General features: G+C 33.8%; 5 protein-coding genes across 9 annotated transcripts in view; 3 read left to right on the top strand and 2 right to left on the bottom strand.

The window, feature by feature from the left end:
* Window positions 1-25,804, bottom strand: part of LOC127065098 (odorant receptor coreceptor) — a 35,283-nt gene that overhangs the window by 9,079 nt on the left and 400 nt on the right. The window contains exon 2 of the mRNA XM_050997002.1: window positions 25,703-25,799. The gene's annotated coding sequence lies outside the window, so the exon portion shown is untranslated. The remainder of the gene's footprint in view (window positions 1-25,702; window positions 25,800-25,804) is intronic.
* Window positions 1,089-5,177, top strand: LOC127065108 (alpha-tocopherol transfer protein-like). Of its 3 annotated transcripts, XM_050997027.1 has the most exons (7): window positions 1,095-1,231; window positions 2,081-2,200; window positions 2,748-2,886; window positions 3,087-3,246; window positions 3,365-3,834; window positions 3,929-4,911; window positions 5,021-5,177. In XM_050997027.1, the coding sequence occupies exons 3-6, from the start codon at window positions 2,748-2,750 to the stop codon at window positions 4,078-4,080; spliced, it is 921 nt and encodes a 306-aa protein (XP_050852984.1). In that variant the 5' UTR covers window positions 1,095-1,231; window positions 2,081-2,200; the 3' UTR covers window positions 4,081-4,911; window positions 5,021-5,177. The 3 variants fall into 3 exon arrangements, with proteins under 3 accessions (XP_050852983.1, XP_050852984.1, XP_050852985.1); XM_050997026.1 differs by lacking the exon at window positions 2,081-2,200 and having other exon boundaries at window positions 1,089-1,231; window positions 5,021-5,176; XM_050997028.1 differs by lacking the exons at window positions 1,095-1,231; window positions 2,081-2,200; window positions 2,748-2,886 and adding an exon at window positions 2,924-3,007.
* LOC127065099 (endoglucanase E-4-like) lies at window positions 6,003-12,489 on the top strand. Its single transcript, XM_050997003.1, has 7 exons — window positions 6,003-6,253; window positions 6,375-6,681; window positions 7,907-8,147; window positions 8,882-9,160; window positions 9,548-9,888; window positions 10,030-10,279; window positions 10,520-12,489. The coding sequence occupies exons 2-7, from the start codon at window positions 6,649-6,651 to the stop codon at window positions 10,804-10,806; spliced, it is 1,431 nt and encodes a 476-aa protein (XP_050852960.1). The 5' UTR covers window positions 6,003-6,253; window positions 6,375-6,648; the 3' UTR covers window positions 10,807-12,489.
* On the top strand, window positions 12,594-22,615 carry LOC127065091 (glucose dehydrogenase [FAD, quinone]). 3 transcript variants are annotated; one of them, XM_050996985.1, is made up of 7 exons: window positions 12,594-12,961; window positions 15,950-17,696; window positions 17,805-18,063; window positions 18,343-18,603; window positions 19,008-19,238; window positions 21,273-21,600; window positions 21,688-22,615. In XM_050996985.1, the coding sequence occupies exons 2-7, from the start codon at window positions 17,379-17,381 to the stop codon at window positions 21,998-22,000; spliced, it is 1,710 nt and encodes a 569-aa protein (XP_050852942.1). In that variant the 5' UTR covers window positions 12,594-12,961; window positions 15,950-17,378; the 3' UTR covers window positions 22,001-22,615. The 3 variants fall into 3 exon arrangements, with proteins under 3 accessions (XP_050852942.1, XP_050852943.1, XP_050852941.1); XM_050996986.1 differs by lacking the exon at window positions 21,688-22,615 and having other exon boundaries at window positions 15,950-16,119; window positions 17,453-17,696; window positions 21,273-21,661; XM_050996984.1 differs by lacking the exon at window positions 12,594-12,961 and having other exon boundaries at window positions 15,938-16,119; window positions 17,453-17,696.
* Window positions 22,689-24,375, bottom strand: LOC127065107 (zinc metalloproteinase nas-13-like). Its single transcript, XM_050997025.1, has 4 exons — window positions 23,940-24,375; window positions 23,515-23,820; window positions 23,293-23,426; window positions 22,689-23,040 (listed from the first exon to the last, which is right to left on the bottom strand). Exons 1-4 carry the CDS (start codon window positions 24,289-24,291, stop codon window positions 22,891-22,893), a joined length of 942 nt encoding a protein of 313 aa, XP_050852982.1. The 5' UTR covers window positions 24,292-24,375; the 3' UTR covers window positions 22,689-22,890.

The following is a 25,804-nucleotide window of genomic DNA, read 5'->3' as shown; positions in this document are numbered from 1 at the left end:
TAATTAATTACAAAGAAAAGAATACATAATTTTACTTATTTGAAAGTGGAAAAACTTTCTTGGAAATCTTATATTTAATAGAAAATAGGTGAGGAGAATAAAACGGGAGAATAAAATGAATTTCTGTAAAAAGAATAAAAAATAAAATATATTTAAAATTCAGTAATGTGCATGCATATCTATACAATTAAATTTCGAAATACATAAATGATGTCTGTCCTTGCAACCTGACACTGTATTTGAAACAATTAATAAGAAATATTATAATATCATTTTTCAACAAACTTGACCTATTTACTTGTTAAACGTTTTACCTGTAAAAATATTCTAAATGTAATATTTTGATTTAAAACATAACAGCAAAAAATTCATATAATAATAATAGATTTTCCTATCGTTTGTCTACTGTGACAATGTAACAGATTGATGAGAAAAACGTATCAATATAAGATCATGAGAGATTCATAGTTTCTCAATTTGAAATAATTTACGTAATTCAATGATAATATGGTCTAAAAAAGAGTGGTAAGAAATGATAGACAAAATCAAAAAAAAAATGAAAACGGACAATTTGAAGAAAAATATTTCCAAGAGAGTTAATTTTAAAAAAGATACCTTTAAGGTTTGTTCATATTTATTAAAACTTGTGTGTGTGGACGCGTATGCATACATCTTATGTAATTTAGTAGCTTACAACGAAAAAAAGAAGTAACATTGAGAATATCGACCTTTACTCCTTTCATTGGTAAACTGCTTTTCTTGGTGGTAGAGTATACCGTAAGTATACTCTAAAATGTATAATGTAAAAGCAATATTTAATTGTTGCGAATAACGTTTCATAGAATTTTTTTTTAGTGTTTTTTTTTTCTTTTTTTTTACAGCATTATTATAGAATTCTTCAAGAGGAATTCAACGGTCAACAAATCTGAACACCCAAAAATCGCAAATATTGCATTTTTTAATTGCATCGTAGTGCTGTGCATACATATACTCGGAGTCCGCAAGTAAAATCAAGAGTGGGGTATAGCACGATATAAAGGAGAACCGGTCCAAGACTTAAGTTATCCCACTCCGTCGTTCGTGTTCCATCTCTTCGACGAGCAAGCAGTCCGGATTCTCGCATTACTTTCGATCACCTCCTCAAAGTAAATCCTTTCGTCGGTGCTCCTGTCATATCGGTTACTACGCGGTATATATATACATATATATATATATATACATCAGATACAAAGTGAGTAACTATAACAAATAAATAATTCCTAGAAAGTTAAATTTAATAATTGACTTTAATTATCGATGCATTAGCGGTCAGATTATCTGATTTATTTCAAATGAATCGTTCAACTAATTTTTGTTATACTAAGAAGCAATTCATGGAGAAACAATAGTAACATAAAAATTGCTCTTTTTCAAGAGATTTAAATATGACTATTATTGAATTTATTCAAGTAATACTACTTGTAATGTCATTTCAAGAATAAACATTGCTATGAGTATTATCTTAAATGCATTTAGTAATTTTACACTCGAGAATGTAAATGGTAAAACCAATTTTCTCAGTAACTGTGAAAGGTATTGCAAATACCTTTCTATCGCGTTGCCTAATTTCAGGTTTCACCAAGGATAGTGATTTGGCAATGCACAATTTTTTTTACGATCTTTCGACATTATTTCTTGTATGAATGTGTCACACTTAGAAATGTGAACTTTAAACTCGTTCAAATGGCAGCGTTAGACTTTCCACGTGGAAATATTTCAATAACCTAGAAAAACATTTTCAAATCGAAAAAATCAATGTAAAACTGGAGTTGAGTTATTAAGATACAACAAAAACTTGTATCTTGAATACGATTTGTATTTTTTTATTGATTTTAATTATTCTTATAATGTATTTACGTCACTGTAAAAGTGCAAATAAAAATATATAATTATATGTATGTATAATTAAGGCATTATATAAATTAAAATTCTCGGTCAAGTTCTTAATTGACGTATTTATATAAAAAAAAAGAAAAAAATAACACAAGAAACAAGTAATATTAATTATCGTGTTTTTTCTATAAATTATAAAAAAAAAAAGACAAGAAGTTAGGGCAAAAGTCTCTTATTTCATGAACCGTGACGAGTCTGGAGAAAGTTTCAGTTGAGCAATAAAGCTGTTGGTCAGCCATAATTTCTCACATAAGCATTGACTACTTGCGTAAGTAGTGTTATAATGCATTATTACACATTACACTTATATACAATGATAAAGCGAAGAAATGAATATTAGTTAAATTATGTTCAATCGAATCTGTAAACAGTAGTCATGTTGAAACGCAATTAAATTTCGCTTTCTTCGATTAATTTTTTTTTACTTCTAAAACATGTCATGTCGTTTTAAAATAATTTACATAGACGAACTTTGCGCTTGCGTCATTTATTTTAAACGAAAGACTGAACTATCAAGTGTTCGGTAAATTTCACGTTAAACCGACAACTCTCACCTTAGAAGGAAAAAAGTGTTATTACTTTGTTTCCATTGAACCATTTACATTGCATTTATTATCATTCATTATGCAATGATCGCAATAAGACGCAATCTACTTGCAATAAGATGCTGATAATAATATTACGCTGACTCTTTTGATACAAATTACAATTTAAAAAATAATAATTTATAATAATCCTATATATATATATGTATATATATATATATATATATACGTGTGTATGTATGTATGTATGTATGTATATATCCTTTGTAGATGTTGCTAATACAGCCGAAGGATGAGATGTCAAAATTGATTAGAGTACGACTCAATGAAAATGTAACGACTCGAGAAAATGATTTGAAGAGCATCAAGGAATGGCTAATTAAACAACCACATTTACCTAACGTCGATGGTAAAACATTTACTTCATACAATTATATTATTTCTAGAAGTATCAATGATGAGAAGTTACTTATAAAACAATCAGACGTAAACGTACAAAAAAAGATAGCTCATAAATATGTATCTCTTTGGTAACTAATCAATGATATTATTCGTTTACATATTGCGCATGATCGTAAATGATCATCTAGTTCTTGTTGTTTATCCCAGACGATGCAATGTTGATGACATTTCTCCGTGGATGCAAATTTTCATTGGAAAAATGCAAAAAGAAACTTGACATGTATTTCACGATGCGAGCAATCGTACCGGAGTTCTTCAACAATCGTGACGTCACACAGCCAGAATTAAAAGAAATACTCGATCTAGTGTAAGCGTACTCATGAAAATATTTAATATTAAAAATATTTCTATTTTTTAAAGAATTTTAAGAACTGTGATACTTTTCTGTGAACTGTGAAGAAATAATAATAAATAATTATTTACAGAAATTTTCCACCATTGCCAGGCTTAACAAAGGATGGATGTAGAGTAATAGTAATGCGTGGAAAAAGGAAAGATATGTTAACACCGAATGTATCAAATCTAATGAAACTCGTGATGATGATAGGAGACGTTCGTCTCAAAGAAGAAATTCATGGTGTAGCCGGTGATATTTATATTTTAGATGCGAGTGTCGCGACACCGGCACATTTCGCCAAATTCACTCCTACGATCATAAAAAAATTCCTTGTTTGCATTCAAGAAGCTTATCCCGTGAAATTGAAGCAAGTACACGTAGTGAACATCAGTCCGTTAGTCGACACGATTATAAATTTCGTTAAACCCTTCCTGAAAGAAAAGATACGGAATCGAATTTTTACGCACAGTAACTTAGAAGCCATTTACGAGTATATACCTAAAGAAATTTTACCTATCGAATATGGCGGCAATGCTGGATCTATTCAAACAATACACGGTATGAATATTGAATTGATTTAAATGTTAATTGAAATATTCCAAAGTTATTTCATTTCTTCATTTATTTTTTCATTTTTCCTTTGAACTTATAGACGCTTGGATAAAAAAATTAGAAGAATATGGTCCGTGGTTCGCTGCACAAACATCTGTCGTAGCAAACGAAACACTTCGACCAGGCAAACCAAGGACTCACGACGATATTTTCGGTCTCGATGGATCTTTTCGACAATTGACGATTGATTAAAATCATCCTATGTCGAAATTAATAATTGATCACGCAAGTTATCCGTATTAATAGTTGTTCAAAAATTTTCAGTTGTATTCGTTGCTTGACCTAAACGTATTAAGTAATCATTTTTCCAATATTAGTTTTAGTTAGGATAAAGATGCATGTCTTGCATGTCATAGTTCATTTTTCTACATCGAATATTCTTTTATTTATATTAATATAATAGATTTTATTAAAATTAAACGTATGCCACGAGAACATAAAAAATTTGATTATTTAATTAAAACCATATCACAAAATGTGCTTTAATCATATGTTTATTTCTTCATTTTCCAAGAAAGCAAGAAATATCGTTCAGAGTGATCGTTCAATTTCATTATTTCCATCAATTACGAGTAATCGAACCTATAAAAAAAAAACAGAGTAGTCTGACATCGTTGTTTTTAAAAGATCCAGACATTATCAAGACAAAATTATCTCCCCCTTCGTGAAAGTGAATTCGAATGAATTTTAGTAAATGAATTTAAAACGTTATACATTCATATTCAACATATCACGATACTTTAAATTCTACATTATTTTTCTCATCTTTATCATATCTTAATAACGCGAGATTAAATGTGTAAAGGGAATAAAAAAGACATCTCTTTGAAAATAATTTAGAAGTTTGTTTTAAACAAATCATGTATGTGTGTGTGTGTGTGTATGTATGAAATATTTTCTCGTACGAAAAGTCAGCTTTTACATAGCGAGTTCTCTCCTCTCCTTCTCCCGAACACTTGTCCCCACTTCCACATCCTTCAGCGACGAGTACGATGGTCGTCCACTCGCGCTGGTAGTCAGTCAGTAAGTCACTCAGTCAATCAGAGTACTCGCTAAGTCAAAATCGATGAATTACTCGGATTTGCTAATCAACAAAAGACACGTTTGCCAACGATTTTCATCTTCTTTCAAGGAGAAGGAGTTCTCTCGCGTATTACCTGCTACAACATAAGGTCGTATCGTCGATGAAGACGCGGCAAAGAGACGAGTACGCTTCATGCATGCAAATCGTTCGATTCGATGACTAATAACGACCAAGAAGAACGAACGAGCGAAAGAACGACGAGAAGCATCGTACCGTACGAATCTAATTTTCTTTTTTTATCACAAAACTTACGAAAGTCAGAATTAGCTCTCTCTCTCTCTCTCTCTCTCTCTCTCTCTCTCTCTCTCTCTCCCTCTTTCTCTTTCTACCTCAAGGAGGATCCAGGTGGAAAAGTGTAAAGTGTAAAAAGTGAAGTGAAAAAGAAAAAAGAAAAGAACGTGCTCTATAAGCATTTATTTATATTAACAGATTCGTCAATTTTCTAAAAAAAAAGGAAATAAACAAACAAACAAACAAATAAACTTGTCCGACAATAATTGCTATTGACGCTGGAATACGCTGGAACGATAGTAATTATTTCGAACGTGGGTCATCGTACGCGCGAGTTCATTCCTCGACGGCGATCATCCTTTGCTCTACTTTATCCCTCGTATGATAAATTCTTTTCCTCTTTCCTTCTGGAATATATCCATTACGTGGAAATTATTTGAATGGTAAAAGTCAATTCATAAATCAATCGAATAATAATTAGTTTCTTTCTTCCTATCGTATACTGACGAACGAGTACACACACCGTCATTGATACTTGGAACATGTCGATCATTAATGGGTTTTCCCGATCCAACGTTCGACGATCATGCATGCGAGCTCGATAGACAAGTAGGATAGCAAAGACATATATTCAATGAAAACTATTATTTATACTTGTCGATATTTTCTAGATATATTTAACATTATCTTATGCAACGTATGTATGTATGAATGTATATGTTAACGTCTGTAAAAGAGGAGAGAGGATATACAACGTATTCCTCGAAGCAAAGAAACGAGACCGACGGTAAAAAGTTAAGGGCGAATTTATCATAAAGTGATGATAGAAAGGAGAATAATATAAGAAGAAAGAGAGAGAGAGAGAAAGAGAAAAAAGGAAGAGAGAAAGAGAGACAGATAGATAGACTGATGTAAGGAAGAAAGAAAGAGTTACAGGGAGAGAGGGAAACTCGAGCTTATTATTGTGCTCAGCTACTGTATACAAATAGTACAACTCGAGAGACAACCGTAGTTCGATTTCGTGAAAAGTCACGCGACAATATCTCCAACGTATGTATCCTCGAGAACGATTATTATTATACCCTTAACAGCTGTACTACATACTCGATGAATTTTGACATGCATTTGATAATCGATGATTCAATTGGTTCTCTTACATGTTTTCAAATAGATACGACAAACGCGCGACTAGAGCGTGCTAATAACTTGCAGTGCTGCCCTAGTGTATCTACTTACTGAGGAAAAAGAAGAAAAAGAAAAAGCTCAAAGAAGATGATCGTTGACTTCGGAAGGATACGCTATGCCGAATGGAACTGACGTCAGGAAGTAGAAGCGATTATGCGGAGATTTATTCGAACATCGTAAGAACGAGGAGGTCGTACGAAAGGATACAGTGAAGAAGACCAGAAGAGAGAAAGAGGGAGAAAGATAGAGAGAGATAGAGAATGAAGATCAACGTCATCTTCGCGTGCGCCACGGTGAGTTTTCTTCCCTCAAGGCGATTTCGAAATGAGATTAGCAATTATTCTTTGGTAGATTCTTTCTTTGATGACGTACGTTGACGTGTTTCCTGCCATCTTACGTCACATCCTTCGACTTCATCTCGACCGTACTAATGTATATATACACATATGTATACATATACATATATATATATATATATACATCATACTTCTATATATATATAGGTATATATAAACATTATTACCATCGAATGAAACACGTAATATGTAATATATATCTCGATTACACAATTAGTTCGATTACCCAAATATTTACTTATATGTGGTTTATACATAATCAGGTATTATTAATCTTTGACCGTGTGTTAACCACGAAAGGAAGTGGGAGTGAGACGGCGACTTCCGGTCCCCATCTCATTCTCTCTCTTTATTTTTCGCACGTGGCCGCCCATTAATTTTATGCTGAAACTTTCGTCTTGCTTATTTCTACATGTCGATAAGATTGATAGGAAATCAAAGATATAAGGTACGAATTTGTAAAACACATCAAAGAAAATTTCAAAAATATTTCTGCCAGTACAAAAATTCTAATGGGATGTATATAAAGACAAGAAGATATGTATGTATAAGTTGTGAGTTGAAAACGTAGGTGAGATCCGTCTGTATCTCTCGTGCAGCTCTCTCACGCACGTTTACCTCTTCTAAGAAATTCTTCGAGTTCGCCGACCACATAATATATCTGTATGACAAACGCCAACACCCTCCGCAAATACCGTCCTTATTGTAAACTCATGTAGTACTTTTTCTTTCTTTCTATTCTTTTTCTTTCTCTTTTCTCGAAGAACCGATATGTGACGAGAAAGAATCTTCCGGCGCGCGTTCAGAAAATCAAATTTTAACGAAACACTCATGAATGTTTGTCTCTTGAAATGAAAATTTTTTAATGAAAACAAACTGAAAGTTGTATATATATATATATATATATATATATATATATATGTAGAGAGAGAGAGAGAAAGAGAAAAAAGAAAAAAAAATCAAAGAGATCGATGATTAAAAATAATAATTAAATAATTAATATTAATTATTTATTCGGAATTAAAGAAATTTAGACATGGTAATTCTAAATAATAATTCTCATTTATATCTCAATGAAAATATTACTTTACTTAAAATAATATGTTCAAATCCATCCCCAAAGAGGGTTCGATCTCATAATAAAAAATTGTAAAATTAACAGGCTTTAACGATAACATCCGTGGCCTCGATTACAAAGATAAGCGCCACCTCAGCGACCTCCGTGAAGCCAATCGAAGAAGGTGAGGAAGATTATGCTCGAGTTCTAGAGCTCTCTCTATTGTTCTACGAAGCGCAACGATCCGGTAAACTTCCGGAAAACAACAGAATATCCTGGAGAGGTGACTCCGCATTGAGTGATCGCGGAATCAATGGCGAAGATCTTACGGGTGGTTATTATGACGGTGAGTTTAACATAATCACATTATCGCACGTGATCCAATTTTTAAATTATACTTTTACTATTATACTTTCCTTATATGCGAAATTCAGAAACGCTCGAGTTTCTTCGAGTTGTCGACATATTAGAGGAAACGTGCGATTAAGAGGAATTCAATTATCGCTTTTAGCTCATTACGTATCTTCGGTGCGAGTCTTCTCGTACGTAAGTAAGTACGTTTCTCTCGTTCTTTCGATCTCTCTCTCTCTCTCTCTCTCTCTCTCTCTCTCTCTCTCTCTCTCTCTCTTTCTCTTTCCTCTCATTGTCAGACTCAAGTCGATAAGGAGACGTTTCGGCGAATTAATGGGTCGTATGTCATGCATCGGCGTTCGACAAATATTATGAAAGAGAACGGCGTAGATAAAGAATATATTTCGAGAGGAAACACGTGAACGATTGTGCACGGTATACGTCAGTTAAAAGACAAGATAGTGCAACGTGTAGGATGATAACAAATAACAAAGTGTTCAGAATTTCTCACGAATTTTTATCAATGAAAAGTTCCGATAAGAATACAATTGTCGAAAGGATACAATTGTTTGTCGAGTTGACATAAAAGTAAAAAAAAAAAAAAGTGAAATGTTATAGGTATTAGCTCAAAGAAATATACTTTTTTAAATTTCTCGTTTACTCCTATCGATTAGTGTGACATAATTTTGACAAACATCTTATCATCTATCTTTTTTGTATATCCGACAGCCGGTGACTTCGTAAAATTTGGTTTCACCATGGCATCAACGACAACTCTTTTAGCATGGGGAGCTGTTAGCTGGCCGGAAGCTTATATCGAGGCCGGCCAACTCGATGAAATTCGTAAAGCCATTAAATGGGCTACCGACTACTTTATCAAATGTCACGTAAGCGAGTTCGTCTTTTACGGACAAGTTGGAGATTTTTCGGTCGATCATACGTATTGGGGAAGACCGGAAGAATTAAATACAACAAGGCCAGCTTACAAGATCGATCCTGATCATCCTGGTAAATGTATTTCGAACTAATTAAAGACGAGTTTTGCTACCCTCTTCAATTAAAAATTTACTTCTATGACTATCCTTGAACTCCTAAAAGTAAATTTTCTTAATTACGTATTCTCTACCATGATTGCCATATAATTGGATTCTTCGTATATATATTTTACAAGTTATTACATTTACAATTTCCACATTAGACGTGTAGATATATGCGACACACGACATATTCATCGGATCGATAAAAGTTCGCATTATTTACTCGCCTTCAGTATCTCGTGATGTCGACGTAACACGTTATAATCTCATTCGATATAGCAAATCGTTTTTAATTAAAATTCCTGCATAAAAAAAGAAAAAATATTGATGAAATAATTATATCATATTTCTTATCAAGGTTCCGATTTAGCCGGTGAAACCGCAGCGGCACTCGCAGCATCCAGCATCGTATTCAAGAACGTCGATCCAAATTACAGCGAACGCTGTCTCAAACACGCCAAGGAGCTTTATAATTTTGCTAACAAATATCGTGGTCTTTATCACAGTGCAATTCGTGGAGCAGCGCAATATTATGAAAGCACTGATTACGGAGACGAACTAGCATGGGCCGCTGCTTGGCTCTTCAAAGCAACTAACGATTCGAGATATCTCGAGGATGCCGAGCATCATTATCAACATTTTCATCTTAAGGAAAGACCAAACGAATTCTTTTATAATAAAAAGGTTGCCGGTGTTCAGGTGAGATTGCAGAAAAAAAAAATATATATATAAATACATTCATAATTTTCGAAATGTACACGTAATTTTATAAACGAAACAATTTGATTTATATTAATGAAACGATTGATTATTCTGATTAACAACTATTTTGTTTTATAGGTTTTGCTAGCACAATTGACAGGTCAACCGGAATATCAAAATGCCGCGTGTGCTTTCTGCGACTTTTCCGTTCGACAACAAAAGCGCACACCTAAAGGACTATTGTACATCGACAAATTCGGTACTCTTTGTCATGCTGCAAACGTGGCGTTTGTTTGCCTGCAAGCTGCTGATTATCCCAATATCGGTGATCCCCAGGAATATCGTGAATTTGCAACGCAGCAAATCTCATATATGCTAGGTGATAGAGGTAAAATGGTTAAGTTCAATAATATTACGTTGTCCATTTGATCGTCGCAAACTATATCGAAAAATAATATTGATAGAAAAAAAAAGAAAAAAAGAGAAATCAAAAAAAAAAGAAAAGAAAGAAAATGTTTAAAAATTATTTTATATAAAACAATGTAAAGAGAGAATATTATTGTATAAAGAACAATTTAATAAGAAAATATCGTTATTAATTAATTTATTAATTTTTGTAATGAATTAGGAAGAAGTTATGTGGTTGGATATGGATATAATCCACCTGCACAACCACATCACGCAGCATCCTCCTGCCCAAATAAACCTGCCCCTTGTGGATGGCCAGAATTCGACAGACAAGAACCTAATCCTCAAATACTTTATGGTGCTTTAGTATCTGGACCTGACGAGGCCGACAAGTTTCAAGATCATCGAGAAGAATATATTTATACCGAAGTGACGCTCGACTATAACGCCGGTTTCACGAGCGTTTTAGCGGGATTATTACAGCTACGAATTAAGAAAGTAGAATAAATATTCACATCTAGGACGTTCGATCGAATAAGAATTAGACGTACGATCGTTACATCAAAGACGTGACACGTCGACGACACCTGTCTGACGGACGCCCGTCGCTATCAATGCTTACATGTGATTTGATTTAACATATCTTGAATTTTTTAAACGTCGTATAATATCGTATACCTATTTGGCAAAGCAAAATTTCGAATTTTTTATTTCGAATGATTACAGATACTTGATACGACTTTTCGTACTAATCTAAATGATCTTCATCTAGATTTACTTTGTTGTTCTTTATATTTTTTAATTTAAACGTCATATAATATATGTATATACAGTGTCTCTGAGTGATTTGTCGTTTAGCTGCGGGGAAAATTTGACTGCGACAATTTTTTCTCTTTTCTTTTTTATAAACAGAAAAAGTATTTTTAATCATATGGAAGAAGAAATATTTTTTTATCCAATGTCGATCGTTCCATTGATTTTATTTAATAGACGTATTTCCCTGTGTTTCCTTGCAGCAAACCTTAAAATACCTACAGAGTGCTGATCTTCTAGTATTATCGTATTATCGAAGATTCGATAAAGATACGATAACAATTCGTTATTTTTAATTTTCTTTCCCTTAATTACGGGCTATCGTTAGAAGAGATCCAAGGATGGCTATGAGCTATATTTTTCTTACTTGCCTCTTGATCGTAATTTATTTCCGTACCTTTTGCGAAAAGAACAATTTTTGTTTCGTGGAAACACGTTAATGACGAAGTTTAATCGACCACTTTTATTTTTTAAGACTTAAGTCAAGTATCCTTTGACTTTATCTTTTTTTTCTTTTTTTTTTTTCTTTTTTTTTTATGAAAGTATACCATCTAATATACTTTTTATGTAACACTTTAGAAACCTTAGGCTTAGCTCGTTATTGCTTTTTTCTCACTATCAGGCTGTGTACTATATTATGTTATTATATTTCATCGCGTCGTATTATACGAGTATTAAATAATTGAAAGACAAAAAATGTTATTTTTTGTCTGTATTATAATGTTTTACAATAAGTTAGAATTGTAACTTGAATTATATACTTATTTAGAGTAATCAAAGTTTTTGATTATTAACAGGATTGTTCATTGATCGATATCAATGATTTGATCGTACAATTAAATTTTTTACATCGATCGAAACATTTCTTTCGTGTTTACGTAATGTAAATTTGGATCGTAAATGTCCACTTATGTCTCAAGTGAGTCTTTCCATGTCGTATTATTGCCTCGAGCCAAAAGTAAAAGTATGCTAAACCGTCGAGTCGTCGAAAAAGAGTTCCGAGCATATTGAATATTTCAACTAGAAAATCATAACACGATTCTCGTCTATATACGTATTGATATCAAAATTTTCTCTTAACACGTTTCTGCTATCAAAAGTTAAGGTTAAGCTATTTTTGAGCACAGTCATGGGAAGAACGATCGGTATAGGTATGACAGATCAAATAAAAAATGAGTATGTACGAACGAACGAGCATGCGAATGTATATGTGTGCGTGTATGTTTGTATATAACTAAGGACAAATAGAAAAATCGATATTTGCAAATTGTGTCGACGATATAAATATTTCCACATCGATCATAGGTCGATACGAATATTTCCATATCGATCAGGATCTTCTAACAATGTTAAGTAATAAATTATAAAGTAAACAAGTTTATAAAACTTTTAATTGTGTATCTAGAATCGATATACTTGATACTCGAAAGAGGAGAAAAAGAAAAAGGAAAGAAAAGAAAGGAAGAAAGAAAGGAAGAAAGAAAACAAAACAAAACAAAAAAAACTTGTAAAACTACAACGCAACAAATGAAATTCCGTCCACGTAACGAGTTTGTAAAGGATAGAACTGCCATACCTTCCATTCGCAGTCTCTGGAAACGCTTCCATGGATTGGAAGCAGAAGGGAAGGCCGAAAGGAGGTGGAAGTTGTCGAATATTACAAGCGCGATGGGAATGGTACCGGTCTAGTCGGTTCTTGATCGTGCCACCGTAAGCCACGATTTTGTTCAATCCGATAGTGTCACTGAAAGGGTACATACATCGTTCCAAATCAAAGGTCTTAGGTGTGTGTGTGTGAAATATCGGCCTTTAGATAGCCGATACGAAACAAGTCTAAAACGGCTTAAAGGTGAGCCTATCCTTTTTTATACATTTATCTTTCGCTCTATTGTCTGTTCATTCAAAATATATCATATACATATACATGTACACATATACATATATATGTATTTATAAAAAATAGAACATAGTATTCAAAGCTGCTATCCAGGATCCTGTTCACTGGTTTGACGTTTAATTGCAAATTGAAATAGATATTTCAATGTTTACAAAAACAACTTTTAATGACATCGATAACCTGCAGCGTTAATTGGACCAAAGGAGGTAAACGAGTCAATATCAAGCAGCAGGTGTATCTAATCGTACTAATTAATACTCAATTCCATTGCATATCTTGACATTAAATAACAGGGTCAGCACACCTTTCCCTTGAAATATTCTCATCTTTTTACGTTCTCCTCGTAGAAAACTACGTTTTCGTTCTTCGTGTTGTAATAAAAACTTATATAAACAATGGCACAGAATAAATTAGTTCGATAAGATATTAATCAAAATATATTAAAATGAATTAATTGTCTGAAAAAAATGTGCCTTCTCTTTTATCTATTTTCTAATCCATAAAACCAATGGATAGAAGCTATATGATCGTACATTAACGAGACACAAGATGCGTTCTTATGTTAGATCGTAGAAAACTTGCTGTAACCGAAGTAAGTAATTTCTCAATCTCTGACATATACATAAGCATGTATATACATACATACATACATACATACATACATACATACATATATATATATATATATATATATATATATATATATTGTTGTACATACACTTGCTGTTACTACAACGAAAATAGTTTTTTTCAGAGAAAAACTAGTTATCTCTTTGCTATGCCTCACTAAGGTATTTCATCATTTTTTATGTCCATATAAATCTTAACAACTATAAAATTCATCAAAGAAAGTGTGAAACACCATACCGATTTATTGTTACCCATAACCGTACGCGTACATTTGTCATTAATATTCTCCACAATGAGAAACCTCGCATTATCTATATATATACACATAGATAAAGTATGCGTGTGTGTGTATATATATATATTAATCATCCGGAAAGAAAATTGGTCTTTTTTTCAAGTCCATAAAACGTAAGGATACAATTTATACGATTATATATTAATGAGACGTAAGATGCATTCTTATATTGGATCATTGAAAACTTCTACATAGTATAAAATATGCAGAACATTAAAATATCATATTATAATGAACTTGATGGTCGATCTGGTAAATCAAGCTTCATTTTTTTGTTCCACTTCATGCAACACGCTTATCTGATTATACTAAAAGTACATTGACATTATACTAAAAGTATAATAATATCCTAATTGTTAGATATCGACTTCGAAATCAAGCTCGAGGACGTCAAATTGATATCATTATATATGTTTCGTTATTTTCACGTAGCGTGTACAAGACACATACTTAGTAATTATCTCAATATTCAATGTAAAGAAAAAAAAAAAGGAAGGTAGGAAGGTAACCAAAGCAAAAGAAAATAATACAGAAAATATACTAGAACGGAAAATATATGTATGTACTTAAAAGAAGCTGCAAAAATGCATGACTTTCGTAATCGACGGTAAAAGACTCGATGCAGTTCTCGGTCAGTGAACGTAACGGTCTTGTATGCAAAGAGACATATACGCATTACATCGAAGCCTTGCACCATGTAAATTGTCGACCGTGATGGTAAACAATTAAGAGAAAATGTTGTTTTGAAAGAAAAAGTTCTTTCACACAGTTTTAATCTCTAAATAGATAGAAACAATACAGAAAATTAGAACGTATCGATTCGTTTCCGATAAAATTCAATTAAACCGACGAAACAGAGTACGAAGGCCCAGGATGTATCAGAGTACCTGACAATGAGAATTGTAGGAAGAGGAAACTCGGCTTGTAAAAATGTTACACAACGAAGAGAATACAGGATCAGAGTTTCCCCTTCAATTCTTCACCGTACGAGAAAGCTTCCCGTTACGGGGATCTTGTTCTGATTTCGCGAGATCGTCGAAAAACAAAACCATAAAAAAGAAAAGAAAAAAAAAATAAGGGGGAAGATATTTCGTTGGATCCTTTATTTTTGATACGAATCAATGAATTCAGCCGATGAAAGAGGAAAGTTTCTAAACGAGAGGTAATCTGGTCCCAACGCAACCCTGACGAAACTTTTTCCTTGTTTGTAAGTGTTAAGAAAAGAGTAGTGGTACGCGTTTCCGTATACAAGTAAGTACATAAAGATTCACGTGATAAAGTCTCTTTGAATGGGTTTACACCTTTGCAGTTCTCTGTATTCTTTTTTTTTGTTTACCTGGCTATTATGCGCAGCCGTTACGTGCACATAGAAAAGGCACGTGTAAAATACGCTCTCACTTTACTTTTGTTTTATACTCCACTTATATATATATATATATATATATATATATATATATATATTCAGTTTTATTACGAACACGATAATTATGTGCTAAATTTGACTTATTATGAATTAAGGTTAAAAAAAAATATGTTTCTTACGTGAGAAGTATCTAAGAAGTCAACGAGTTAACTGAATAAGTATGAGACACACTCAAACAGTATGAGACAAACGAGACTATTGCTAAATATGGACAAAAGATATATCTAATTTCCGAGTCCATTTTGAATGAATTAGATAAAAGAGAATAGCTCAAGAGAGCAACTACTTTCTCTCTATAAATATTAAACATGTTTAAACTTGGAGAACATCACTGTACTTTATCACCCTTAAGAGAATAGACGAATGGGATTTAATCGATTGTAATTACAATTAGGAATACCTAGGAGCATTGATTACGAACTACCTGGTATCTAATTGGTGATTAAATGACGCTTCCCTTGCGAGTGCAATCAATTATTATCACTCCAGATTCTTCCTATCTCTATGTGCTGATCATTAATTTCTTATCTAAACAACACCAAAAAAGTATCGATCAACGAATAATTTAACAATAATTATAATGATATTACAGATGAGCTGTAATTGCCCTTTGACCACAGCCACTGGGCCAACATTGGCCTCCACTTGTGGTGGACCATCGTTTATGCTTTTTATGGGTCTCCTTGAAGTGTTCCTTCGAAGTCAGTGCGACCTTGAAGATCCCTGTAATAGACCTATACCTCCGAAAAACGTAAATATGAGGTAAGCCGATTGCTGTGCTCCGTTAAACGCAATTACTAGCTAGGATATGAGTCAAGGACAAACGAAAGAACATTACTCATCTAAGAATTCATCGTTTTCTTTGATGGTCAGCCGATAACGAAATAACTCGTTAAAAGAAGGCTATCATGTACATAACTTAACTATCTCACTTTTCTTCAAAATGTACTATGTACTTACGTAGATAGATATAAAAAAGACACTTGCAAATCATTCTTCGATCATACCAAGGAACTCCCACCATATCTCGTTCTTTCGAAAAATCTCGAGAAAGAAAAACGAAGGACGCTTCTGCGATCTCACAACGAAGATGAAGTTAATTGTCACCTGGCACTGTTCACGTAATACTAGCTGTGGAAATTTTCTTCTTTTAACGAGACAACAACCTCTCTCTCTTTCTCTCTCTCTCTCTCTCTCTCTCTCTCTCTCTCTCTCTCTCTCTCTCCTTCTCTGTCTCTGTTCTGTCTATGTTCTGTCTCTGCCTGTCTCTATCTCTCTATCTTTTTCTCCATCTCTCCTTTTCTCCCTATTTCCTTCTTTGTCTCCCTTCCTTTCTTTTCCTTTTTTCTCGGTCTCTCGGAAGTAAGCACTCATGCACACGCAGCCATGAAATTCTTTCGTTGTGTACTCTTAAGATGTGCTTCAGGGTATTGTTTAGATGAGTGAATCTCTTCTTACATCACGTCGAGACGGTGCATCGAACGAGTAATGTAATACAGAATATGGTATCAGCTCTTCGTAAGATTCTTTGTTAATATGAACGTGAAAAAGGAAAGTGGAAATATTCAAGCGTCTATCATCGACGGTATACTTGAAACGTAGAGTAGATAGTTGACCTTGATCTAACGAATTTGTAGTACGCGTTTTCACTTTTTCTAACGAGTTCTCAAAGTGAATATTGCTTTGGTATAACCGATTATATCGTATTACTCTGTGCCAGAAAAAATAATCATTGATTTGCTGTTTATGCAATATGAGTTCTAAGTTCATGATTGCCATCACCCCTTACGTTCACGTTATACAAATGAATAAGAAAGTATGTCATTGACTGTAGATATGCGATTACACATGGGCGTGTACGTGTTATTGCACTCGATCGTAACATTCCGTGACCACTCGAGATGATCAGCTAGCAAAGTCATGGGAAAATCACCTTTCGCCCAGCTGGAACAAATCCAATCCTTCGTTCAATCCAATTTCGTGTTCACGTTTCATGAAGAAATAAGATCCTAACCGATTACATGAGAGATCCTGCGGTAGACGAGGTAATAAAGTACAAGAAGCATTTGTACGAGAATATATGTTTCGTTTTTAGATACGACTTTGTGGTGATAGGAGGAGGTAGTGCTGGAGCAGCAGTAGCAGCGAGATTATCAGAGGAACCAAGATTTTCTGTATTATTGTTAGAGGCTGGTTTAGACGAGCCAACTGGTACACAAATTCCATCATTCTTCTTCAATTTTCTTGGAAGCGATATCGATTGGCAATATATGACGGAGAGCGAGGATCAAGCATGTTTGAATAAAGACGATAGAAAATGTTACTGGCCAAGAGGAAAAGTAAATAATCCTGTGACCTTCCAAAAACATACATTTCTTTATATATATATATGTGTGTGTATATATATATATCTGATCACTTTAGTATCTATTTATTTACGATCGAAGGTTCTCGGAGGTACCAGCGTTATGAACGGAATGACCTACATGAGAGGCTCCAGAAAGGACTACGACGACTGGGCCAGAATGGGTAACGTCGGCTGGTCTTATCAGGACGTCCTACCATATTTCATAAAAAGCGAGGATAATCTTCAAGTGTACAACATGGATATCGGTTATCACGGAGTTGGAGGACCACTCACGGTTACGCAATTCCATTATCATCCTCCTTTGAGCTACGCCCTTCTCGAAGCTGGGAAAGAACTTGGTTATTATTGTTAACGAGATTATCGATTATTCTTAACAATCAATAAGAAAGATAACGAAAGCAGCAATTTTTACTGAATTGATACTTTCTTAGTAATATCTTATATTTCCATTGATATTGTTTGAAATGTAGAACAATTTCTCTTGATTATTTCTTTAAGAACATTGATAAAATTTAACCAATGGAGAAACTAAATACAGATAGTTGATCGATACTTAGTAACACTTTCCTTTTCGTTTGGCAAAATTAAAGATATCAAAGGTCTACTTTGTTTGATAGGATACGACACAGTGGATTTGAACGGACGAACACACACCGGATTTGCCATAGCGCAAACGACCTCGAGAAACGGTTCTCGACTTTCCACGGCTCGAGCCTTTCTTCGTCCCGCTAGGAATCGTCCAAATCTTCACATCATGTTGAACTCCACAGCAACAAAGATTCTCTTTGACAATAATAAGAGGGCAGTTGGTGTGGAATTCGTTCACGATGGAAAGTTAAATCGAGTATCAGTCGCGAAGGAAGTCGTTGTAAGCGGAGGTAACAATCTCTCTTACTAATCTTCAATCATGGAACGAGAGAACGTTGAAAGTCTTTGAAGAGATCTCGTGTTAACAACCCTATATTTTTCGAAAGACATTAATTAAGTGTTTCTCGCTATGATTACATTACTTAACGGCAAAACTTATAATCAAGAAGTCCTTCAAGATTTAAATTACAGTCCGATGTAAAATATAAAACTATATTGTTATGGCATAATTATATCCTTATATTTAGTTATTTGTTTAAAAAAAAAAAAAAAAGAAAGAAAAGAAGAACATTTAATATCCCGTAATTAAGTCATATAATTATTGTCATCCGTCATTATATCATATTTTTACAATTTCTTTTTCTGTTTACATTGAAATTTATATAAGCCGATCGTTTGAAATTTTCTTGTGAAGGTGCCGTTAACTCACCTCAGATACTTCTAAACAGTGGCATTGGGCCACGAGATGAACTGAATGCCGTCGGTGTACCCGTAATTCATGATCTTCCCGGAGTTGGCAAGAATTTGCACAATCATGTCGCCTACGCATTGACTTTCACGATAAATGACACTGACACTACTCCGCTTAATTGGGCTACTGCTATGGAATATCTACTCTTCAGAGACGGACTCATGTCTGGCACAGGTAAATTAATTAACATTTATTTCTCTAATCTGCAGTTAATTATTTCCATAAAAAGAAAGTATGATTATAACTGTATCTAGAATTTATTACTAATCGACGAACATCAACATTTTTTATCGGTATAAATTTCAATGTAAATTCTGTCGTTCGATAAAAAAAGATCTATGGATCATATCGATGAATGACTTAAAATCCCAATTTATTCGGACCGTATTCAAATTTTGGAACTTTATATGACTCTTAACGTAGTCAAACTTAAATGGAAAAAAAAATAGATAAATGAAAAATAAAAAATTAAAAATATTTTTAGAAACGTTAAACGTACAGTATAAAGAACGATTCGTTGGTCGCGATTGTACATCCGGCCGCGCGTGTTACATCTTGCGGGATCGATGCAGCTCCGGCTTCGTGTACGTCCAGTGAAAGTTTATTGCACAATTATCCTCTTCTTCTTCTTCTTCTTTGAATTCGTTGATCCAGAATGACGTAATAATTTTCCTATTGTTACATTTCTTATATTCTTTTCATAAACCCGCTATTTAAAAATCGATCAATTAATATCCTATTAATCCACCGTAGTTTTTTTATTTATACGAGACACTATTTAAAAATAAATTATTCTTTATTGCATATTCCTAATAACAATATTTCAATCATTTCGCAACAAACTACATATGTATAAACGATTGTAGTCAAAAAAAATGAAAAAAAAGAGAGAGAGAGAGAGAGAGAGAAAAAAGAAAACGATCCTAACGTTGCCTTTCGATTTAAATTACAAATGAGGTTCTGTTTCGATTCAATGAACTTCGTGAATAACGGTAGAACGATCACACGTCGTTCGAAGCAATTAGATTTTACCACGGAATCGATCCATCTTAAGAGTTATTTGATTTCTATTACTCCTCTTATTTTTATATTTGATCGATCTGAAAAATGTTAACAACTCAAGGACGTTACATTCATCATGAACGACGTTGTACCTTTTCTATAAAAAATAATAATTTGTAAGGAGCGTTCGATGTTTGAGTGTTATATAATTCGTCGGCTTGAAGCTTCGAGTATAAACTTGGCATATATATATTTCGATTGTTTCAAGTGCAGACATATGTAATGTATATAAGATCAAGACCATGACATAATATATTGCTTTCACCAAGTTACTATCCACTTAAAAGATTCTAAATTCAACGTCGTGTCAAGTAGAAATATTTTACAATGTTAGTAAGCGTGAACATTATTACGTTCTATAGTGATAAAAAGAAACAAAAGAAAAAAAAGTCTTTCAAGCATCGTAAAAAATGATATCAGAAAATATCTATTAATCAACGATGATTAATCTCATCATAGAACATTCAACCTAAGTCATTATAATACTTTTATGTACGCAATCGTTGAAGTATATCTCCGATATGGTCACGCTCTATGACAAACGTAGCGGAAGAATGCAATGCACGAGAAAGTCCATTATTGGAATGATCGAATCTACTTCAGTTTTTCACATTCTCCTATAATTACCATACTTAATTAGATTGAAAGAAACGCATCATTTATTCACGTATTTTACGGTTATAGCTTTTACGCAAGAATGTAAGAAAAAAAAAAAATGAAAGAAAAAGCTTATTACAATATTCACATGTTACCTACTTAGAGATCTTAGCAAAAAAAAAAAATAAATCCCACACAAATTAATCCACTATTGGCAACTAATTAAATCTTTTATTTACTTACTCGTACTTGTTTATATCTCGTATATACTTTTTTACCAAAATGGTTCAACCGTGCCTTCGAGCGTGTTCGAGGTATTCAGAACGTAATATAGCCTCAAGACAAATCGATCGTTAAAAAGAAATACCTAGAGGGAAAAGTTCGTTAGCACCGATTTTTCTTACTAGTTCGCATTTCCGTGACAACTTTTAGTAACGACGAAGAAGAAAAAAAAATAAATAAATTGACAAGACGATTAGAAGAAAATTTTTCACTTTTAGCTCTATCTCTATTTAATTCATAATACGATCTTATATCGATTAAAAACAGGTATATCGGAGGTAACAGCAATGGTCAATACGAAATACTCTAATTCGAGAGAAGATCATCCAGACGTTCAGCTTATTTTTGGTGGTTATCTGGCGGACTGTGCTGAAACAGGCATGGTTGGGGAGAAGAAAGGGACAAATCGTACTATTTACATTATCCCCACTTACTTGCATCCCAAGAGCCGTGGCTATCTTCGTTTACGCAACAACGATCCCGTATCGAAACCTTTAATCTATCCAAAGTACTTGTCCCACCCGGACGACATAGCTGGATTAGTCGAAGCCATTAAATTCTCGATTAGACTATCAGAAACGCAAGCCCTAAAGCGGTACGTGTTCTAAAAACATGATTGCCTACATATTACCTAACATTTTAGGTACGCTACATTTGATCTTATTATGTCCGTCATTTACAGATATGGTTTCCAATTGGATCGTACACCAGTGAAAAATTGTCAACATTTGAAATTTGGATGTGACGCGTATTGGGAATGTGCTGTGAAACACGATACATCACCTGAAAATCATCAGGCTGGTTCCTGCAAAATGGGTCCAGAAGAAGATCCCTTCGCTGTCGTAGACAATCAATTAAGAGTGCGAGGTGTACGAGGTGTTAGAGTAGCCGACACTAGTATCATGCCAAAGGTCACTTCTGGCAATACGAATGCTCCAGCCATTATGATAGGCGAAAGGGCAGCTGACTTTATCAAAAGAACGTGGATCGGTTGAATGTTATCAAATTCTGAATATAAGTTTGATACGAACGTTAGTTGAAGATAGATCACGAATGGTTATTTTAGATAGAAAGAAAGGTTTAACCTGTTCTTAAGATATTTGTTAATTAATGACGGTGACACGAATATTGACATCGATCGGATTTTTGTCGATCGAATTTTTTACGAAATCAAAAAATACTCTAAGTAATATACTCGTATTTCGCCTAAGCGAATTCGCGTTTGTTAATTACAAAATAAATATGCAGCAAATATATAGGACGAAATGATATGTTTTTAATATTCTTTAAAGTATGCTCGAGTTACGCTAGTCTCTTAATTTACTTTACGCGCATATAAATTTAAAAAAAAAAAAAAAGAAAAAAAATAACTAACTAATTCCACTTAAACGTAGTTCGCTCGAGTAACTCTTAATAAAATGAGTTCGCACATCTTGTAAGTAAGTATGATTAGTATACTGCCAAGAGACCAGTTTACTTCCCCTTCGGGGATATAAACTTGAGCAAGCCTCTTACTCTCCTTAAAGTAGCTACGTTCATCCAAGAGGGTCAAATTTCAAATAGAAAACGAGTATATAAATAAAAGAAAATAAAAGAAAAATATTACAAGAGCCATGTTTTAAGTGCATTCTTTTATTATTCTTATTATCATCGTTATTACTTATTACTTAAATAACGTATACGTAATATTATATAATACTGATAGCGTAAACTACGCAACATATAAAAAAAACGGTGAAAGTAAATATAATATTTTTTTGTTTAAAACACGTGCCAACTTAAAAATATATCTGAGATCTATGATCTAATTCTACGACTAGATGCTCGTATTGATCGTGAGTGCATATTAGAAATGATACAATTCGTGATACTAAAGAAAAAAAAATCAATTATGACTACGTCTACGTTTGTTGCAGTGGTACATTTTGCGAATTTTTTGAATGTCTCGTTTACTGAGTCCCTCCCGCTGTCCAAGTTCAACTTTTGTTTTACCCTGGAAGATTTCTCCGATAAGACCCAAAAGACCACCTGGTTCCTACAAAACACAGGTCAATGCGTGCAAATGACAAACACCAATAGCATGAATCGATATGAAATTTTGAACGATCGTGCTAAATGAAAATTTCTTGTTGCCACATATTCAATATATTCAATAAGATATATTACATGTCAATGGAACTAAACAAATAGTGAGAAAGAAGCCATATAGGAAGGACATCGTAACGAATAAGACGTTAGATGGAAATAAGCAAGATGATCGATGATCTAAATGAAACACTCTACTCACTTTCGGTACTATAGTAGGTTCTCCATTTTTGGAAAACGCGTAGGCAGAGTAATGCATCACGCTACCATAATCATAGCCAACACCAAATGCATCGGTGAGTTCTCTCGAAGCCTTTTCGAAATTACTTTCGTGACCTAATCGACAGGAAGGACATAAATGATCCATTTAACAATCAGAGATCAAGAGATCGAGAAATCGAGAGCTTTTCTTATTTCCATTTACCATTCATGATGTTGTTCCATTTTATAGTAACATATTCATCTCGCTCGTATCTACTCTGTTCATGAAAAAAACCAACAGCGTGCATCAATTCATGAATCACGGTACCCATCTTGGTCACGCATCCCGGTACCTGAAGATTCACGTCTTGCCGTCCACCAATTCTACCTACACTACTCCAGCAACCGGTAGTACCTGCTGTAATTCTAATGTAATCACTTTCCTCGCCGGTATACGGCTTGAACTTGATGCACGTGTACTTGCGGTATTCCTCCATAGCATCATGAATGAGTTTACGTTGTCTCTCGTCTATGAAATAAGAACACGAATACTGAAGGTAATCCATGAAACGAGTTGAGACCAAGTACCTTAGCTCTCTCAAATAAAAGAGGAACAATCTTATACATTGTTACCAAATTCAATCTTACCAAAGTAAGGACTGATCATGTAAGGGATGATACCGTTAGGCCATCTAGCAGCGTCTGCCTTTAAACCGTTTCTACCCATTCCAAGTGGAAAAAGGATATCACCTTCAACGTAATTACCCAATTCTTCAGGATTAACAGACATTCCTTCGTGCCAGTTAGCTACTTTATAACCCGTCTCGTTACTTGGCAAACCATATAGTGCCTCCCCAAGATGTTGCAAATAAGATACCAGCCCACCTGGACTATCTATCGCATTGTCAAAGACATCTCGACGTCTATACGGCCAAGCAAACGACGAACTTATTAAAAGGATCATCGCTAATACGATGATTAAGTATGATCGATCGTTCATCCTGTATATCGATTAGTCTAACAAACTTTACTAAAAAACAGAAAATAACGTTTAGGACGTTTAGGACCTTACGAGATGTAAAAATCGACTGACAAAAATACGACGATGATTCCTATCTTTATACTCATGGAAGAAGCGAATTGTGCCCCACCTGTGGATCGGCCAACGTTTCCGTACGGAAGTAATCGGGGACAGTTGCTGATAACCGTGGACTTTGGGTGACAGGACGTCAAGATTTATAGTCGATTTAATACCTCCGAATGTCCTCGGACAACGATGGACAAGAAACGAGGGTGCAAAGAAGCGTGGGTTGCCTATATACCTTAAGTTTATCACTCCACAACCGGCAATGGATATTTTATGACAACCTTCGATTATTTCCTTTCCTTTATTTCTACGTTTATGTCTAATATTTCTTTAATCGAGAAAAAATTTCTTTCTCTTTTTATTTTCCTACTATTTTACGATCATGTAGTCAGTTCTCATTGCGCAAGATTATTACTTAAGAAAGTAAAGGTGAATAATTATATACGGATTAAACCTATGTATAACGCGTAATAACATTTAATTATTATCGAAAAAATATTACGAATATAGTTCGAACTCTGAATTACGCGAAACAACCAAATTTTTACAACTCGTCTGTACGAGAATAAAAATGTTGTAAAAGTCAAGCGATTCATTTGGTTTACAATTCGGACATAGAATAGTATTGAATATCGTATGCTCATTGAAATATCCTATGTTTGCACGTTCTTTTTGTTCTATCAAGCAAGGATGAACGTCCTATCGAGAACGATTCATTCAGATGCAAATATCAATGAACAAACATTTGTCATCGATACTTCGAAAGAGCCTTGTCAAATCGTAAGTATCGTTGCCGACGCGTTACAAGGTCATTAAGATTATTTCTTCGAGACTTGCTCGATTGTGATTCTTGGGAGTTCCAAGAATAAACTTTACAAGCCGAATCCTTGAAAAATCTCGCAAAACTTCCGTCTTCGGATAATACTAAATTCAATAAACCTACGATAAGCTTTCACCAGAGTATGAAAAGTTTCATTTTTTAATGAAAAAAAAAAAAAAGTAATAATAATGATAAAAAAGAAATAAAAAGAATAAAACAAAAGATAAACATATACAAGTAACGACGTCTTTAACAAGCTGTTTATATTATAATTCGTCTTATCAAAAAAAAAGAAAACCGGTTCAAAAAATCTATCTAATATTCGTAATGCGTTATAGCCTATATAGGTCCCTTGTTTTACTATTTCTCATAGACGATAATCTTCTCTTCGTACACGAAAATTATTATCGTTTTCTATTGCATTAACATGTAGGTCAGAACTTCCGTAACATCACCATAAACGCTAATTGGAGTGTCTAATTGAACGCAATAGATATAGTTTACCTGATAAAGTAAAAACTTTATGTGTTCTCTTGGTTCGAATAGTTCATTAACCTAACTGATGTGTTCCAACGATGATTTCCTTTTCTCATAGGATGTCCTAAA

Source organism: Vespula vulgaris, chromosome 7 (genome assembly GCF_905475345.1).
Source record: "Vespula vulgaris chromosome 7, iyVesVulg1.1, whole genome shotgun sequence".
Classification (NCBI taxonomy): Eukaryota; Metazoa; Arthropoda; class Insecta; order Hymenoptera; family Vespidae; genus Vespula; species Vespula vulgaris.
This window is presented reverse-complemented; position numbering and strand designations above follow the sequence as displayed.

Bases quoted from the DNA above. Each gene is read 5' to 3' on its own strand.
- LOC127065108 (XM_050997027.1), top strand. From the start codon at position 2,748: ATGTTGCTAATACAGCCGAAGGATGAGATGTCAAAATTGATTAGAGTA. The intron at 3,247-3,364 runs GTAAGCGTACTC...AATTATTTACAG, and splicing joins AAAGAAATACTCGATCTAGT to AAATTTTCCACCATTGCCAG. The intron at 3,835-3,928 runs GTATGAATATTG...TTGAACTTATAG, and splicing joins ATCTATTCAAACAATACACG to ACGCTTGGATAAAAAAATTA.
- LOC127065099 (XM_050997003.1), top strand. From the start codon at position 6,649: ATGAAGATCAACGTCATCTTCGCGTGCGCCACG. The intron at 9,161-9,547 runs GTAAATGTATTT...TTTCTTATCAAG, and splicing joins GATCGATCCTGATCATCCTG to GTTCCGATTTAGCCGGTGAA. The intron at 10,280-10,519 runs GTAAAATGGTTA...GTAATGAATTAG, and splicing joins ATATATGCTAGGTGATAGAG to GAAGAAGTTATGTGGTTGGA.
- LOC127065091 (XM_050996984.1), top strand. From the start codon at position 15,938: ATGATATTACAGATGAGCTGTAATTGCCCTTTGACCACAGCCACTGGG. The intron at 18,064-18,342 runs GTTATTATTGTT...TTTGTTTGATAG, and splicing joins CGAAGCTGGGAAAGAACTTG to GATACGACACAGTGGATTTG. The intron at 18,604-19,007 runs GTAACAATCTCT...TTTCTTGTGAAG, and splicing joins GGAAGTCGTTGTAAGCGGAG to GTGCCGTTAACTCACCTCAG.
- LOC127065107 (XM_050997025.1), bottom strand. From the start codon at position 24,291: ATGAACGATCGATCATACTTAATCATCGTATTAGCGATGATCCTTTTA. The intron at 23,427-23,514 runs GTAAATGGAAAT...CCTGTCGATTAG, and splicing joins ATGGAACAACATCATGAATG to GTCACGAAAGTAATTTCGAA. The intron at 23,041-23,292 runs GTGAGTAGAGTG...TGTGTTTTGTAG, and splicing joins AACCTACTATAGTACCGAAA to GAACCAGGTGGTCTTTTGGG.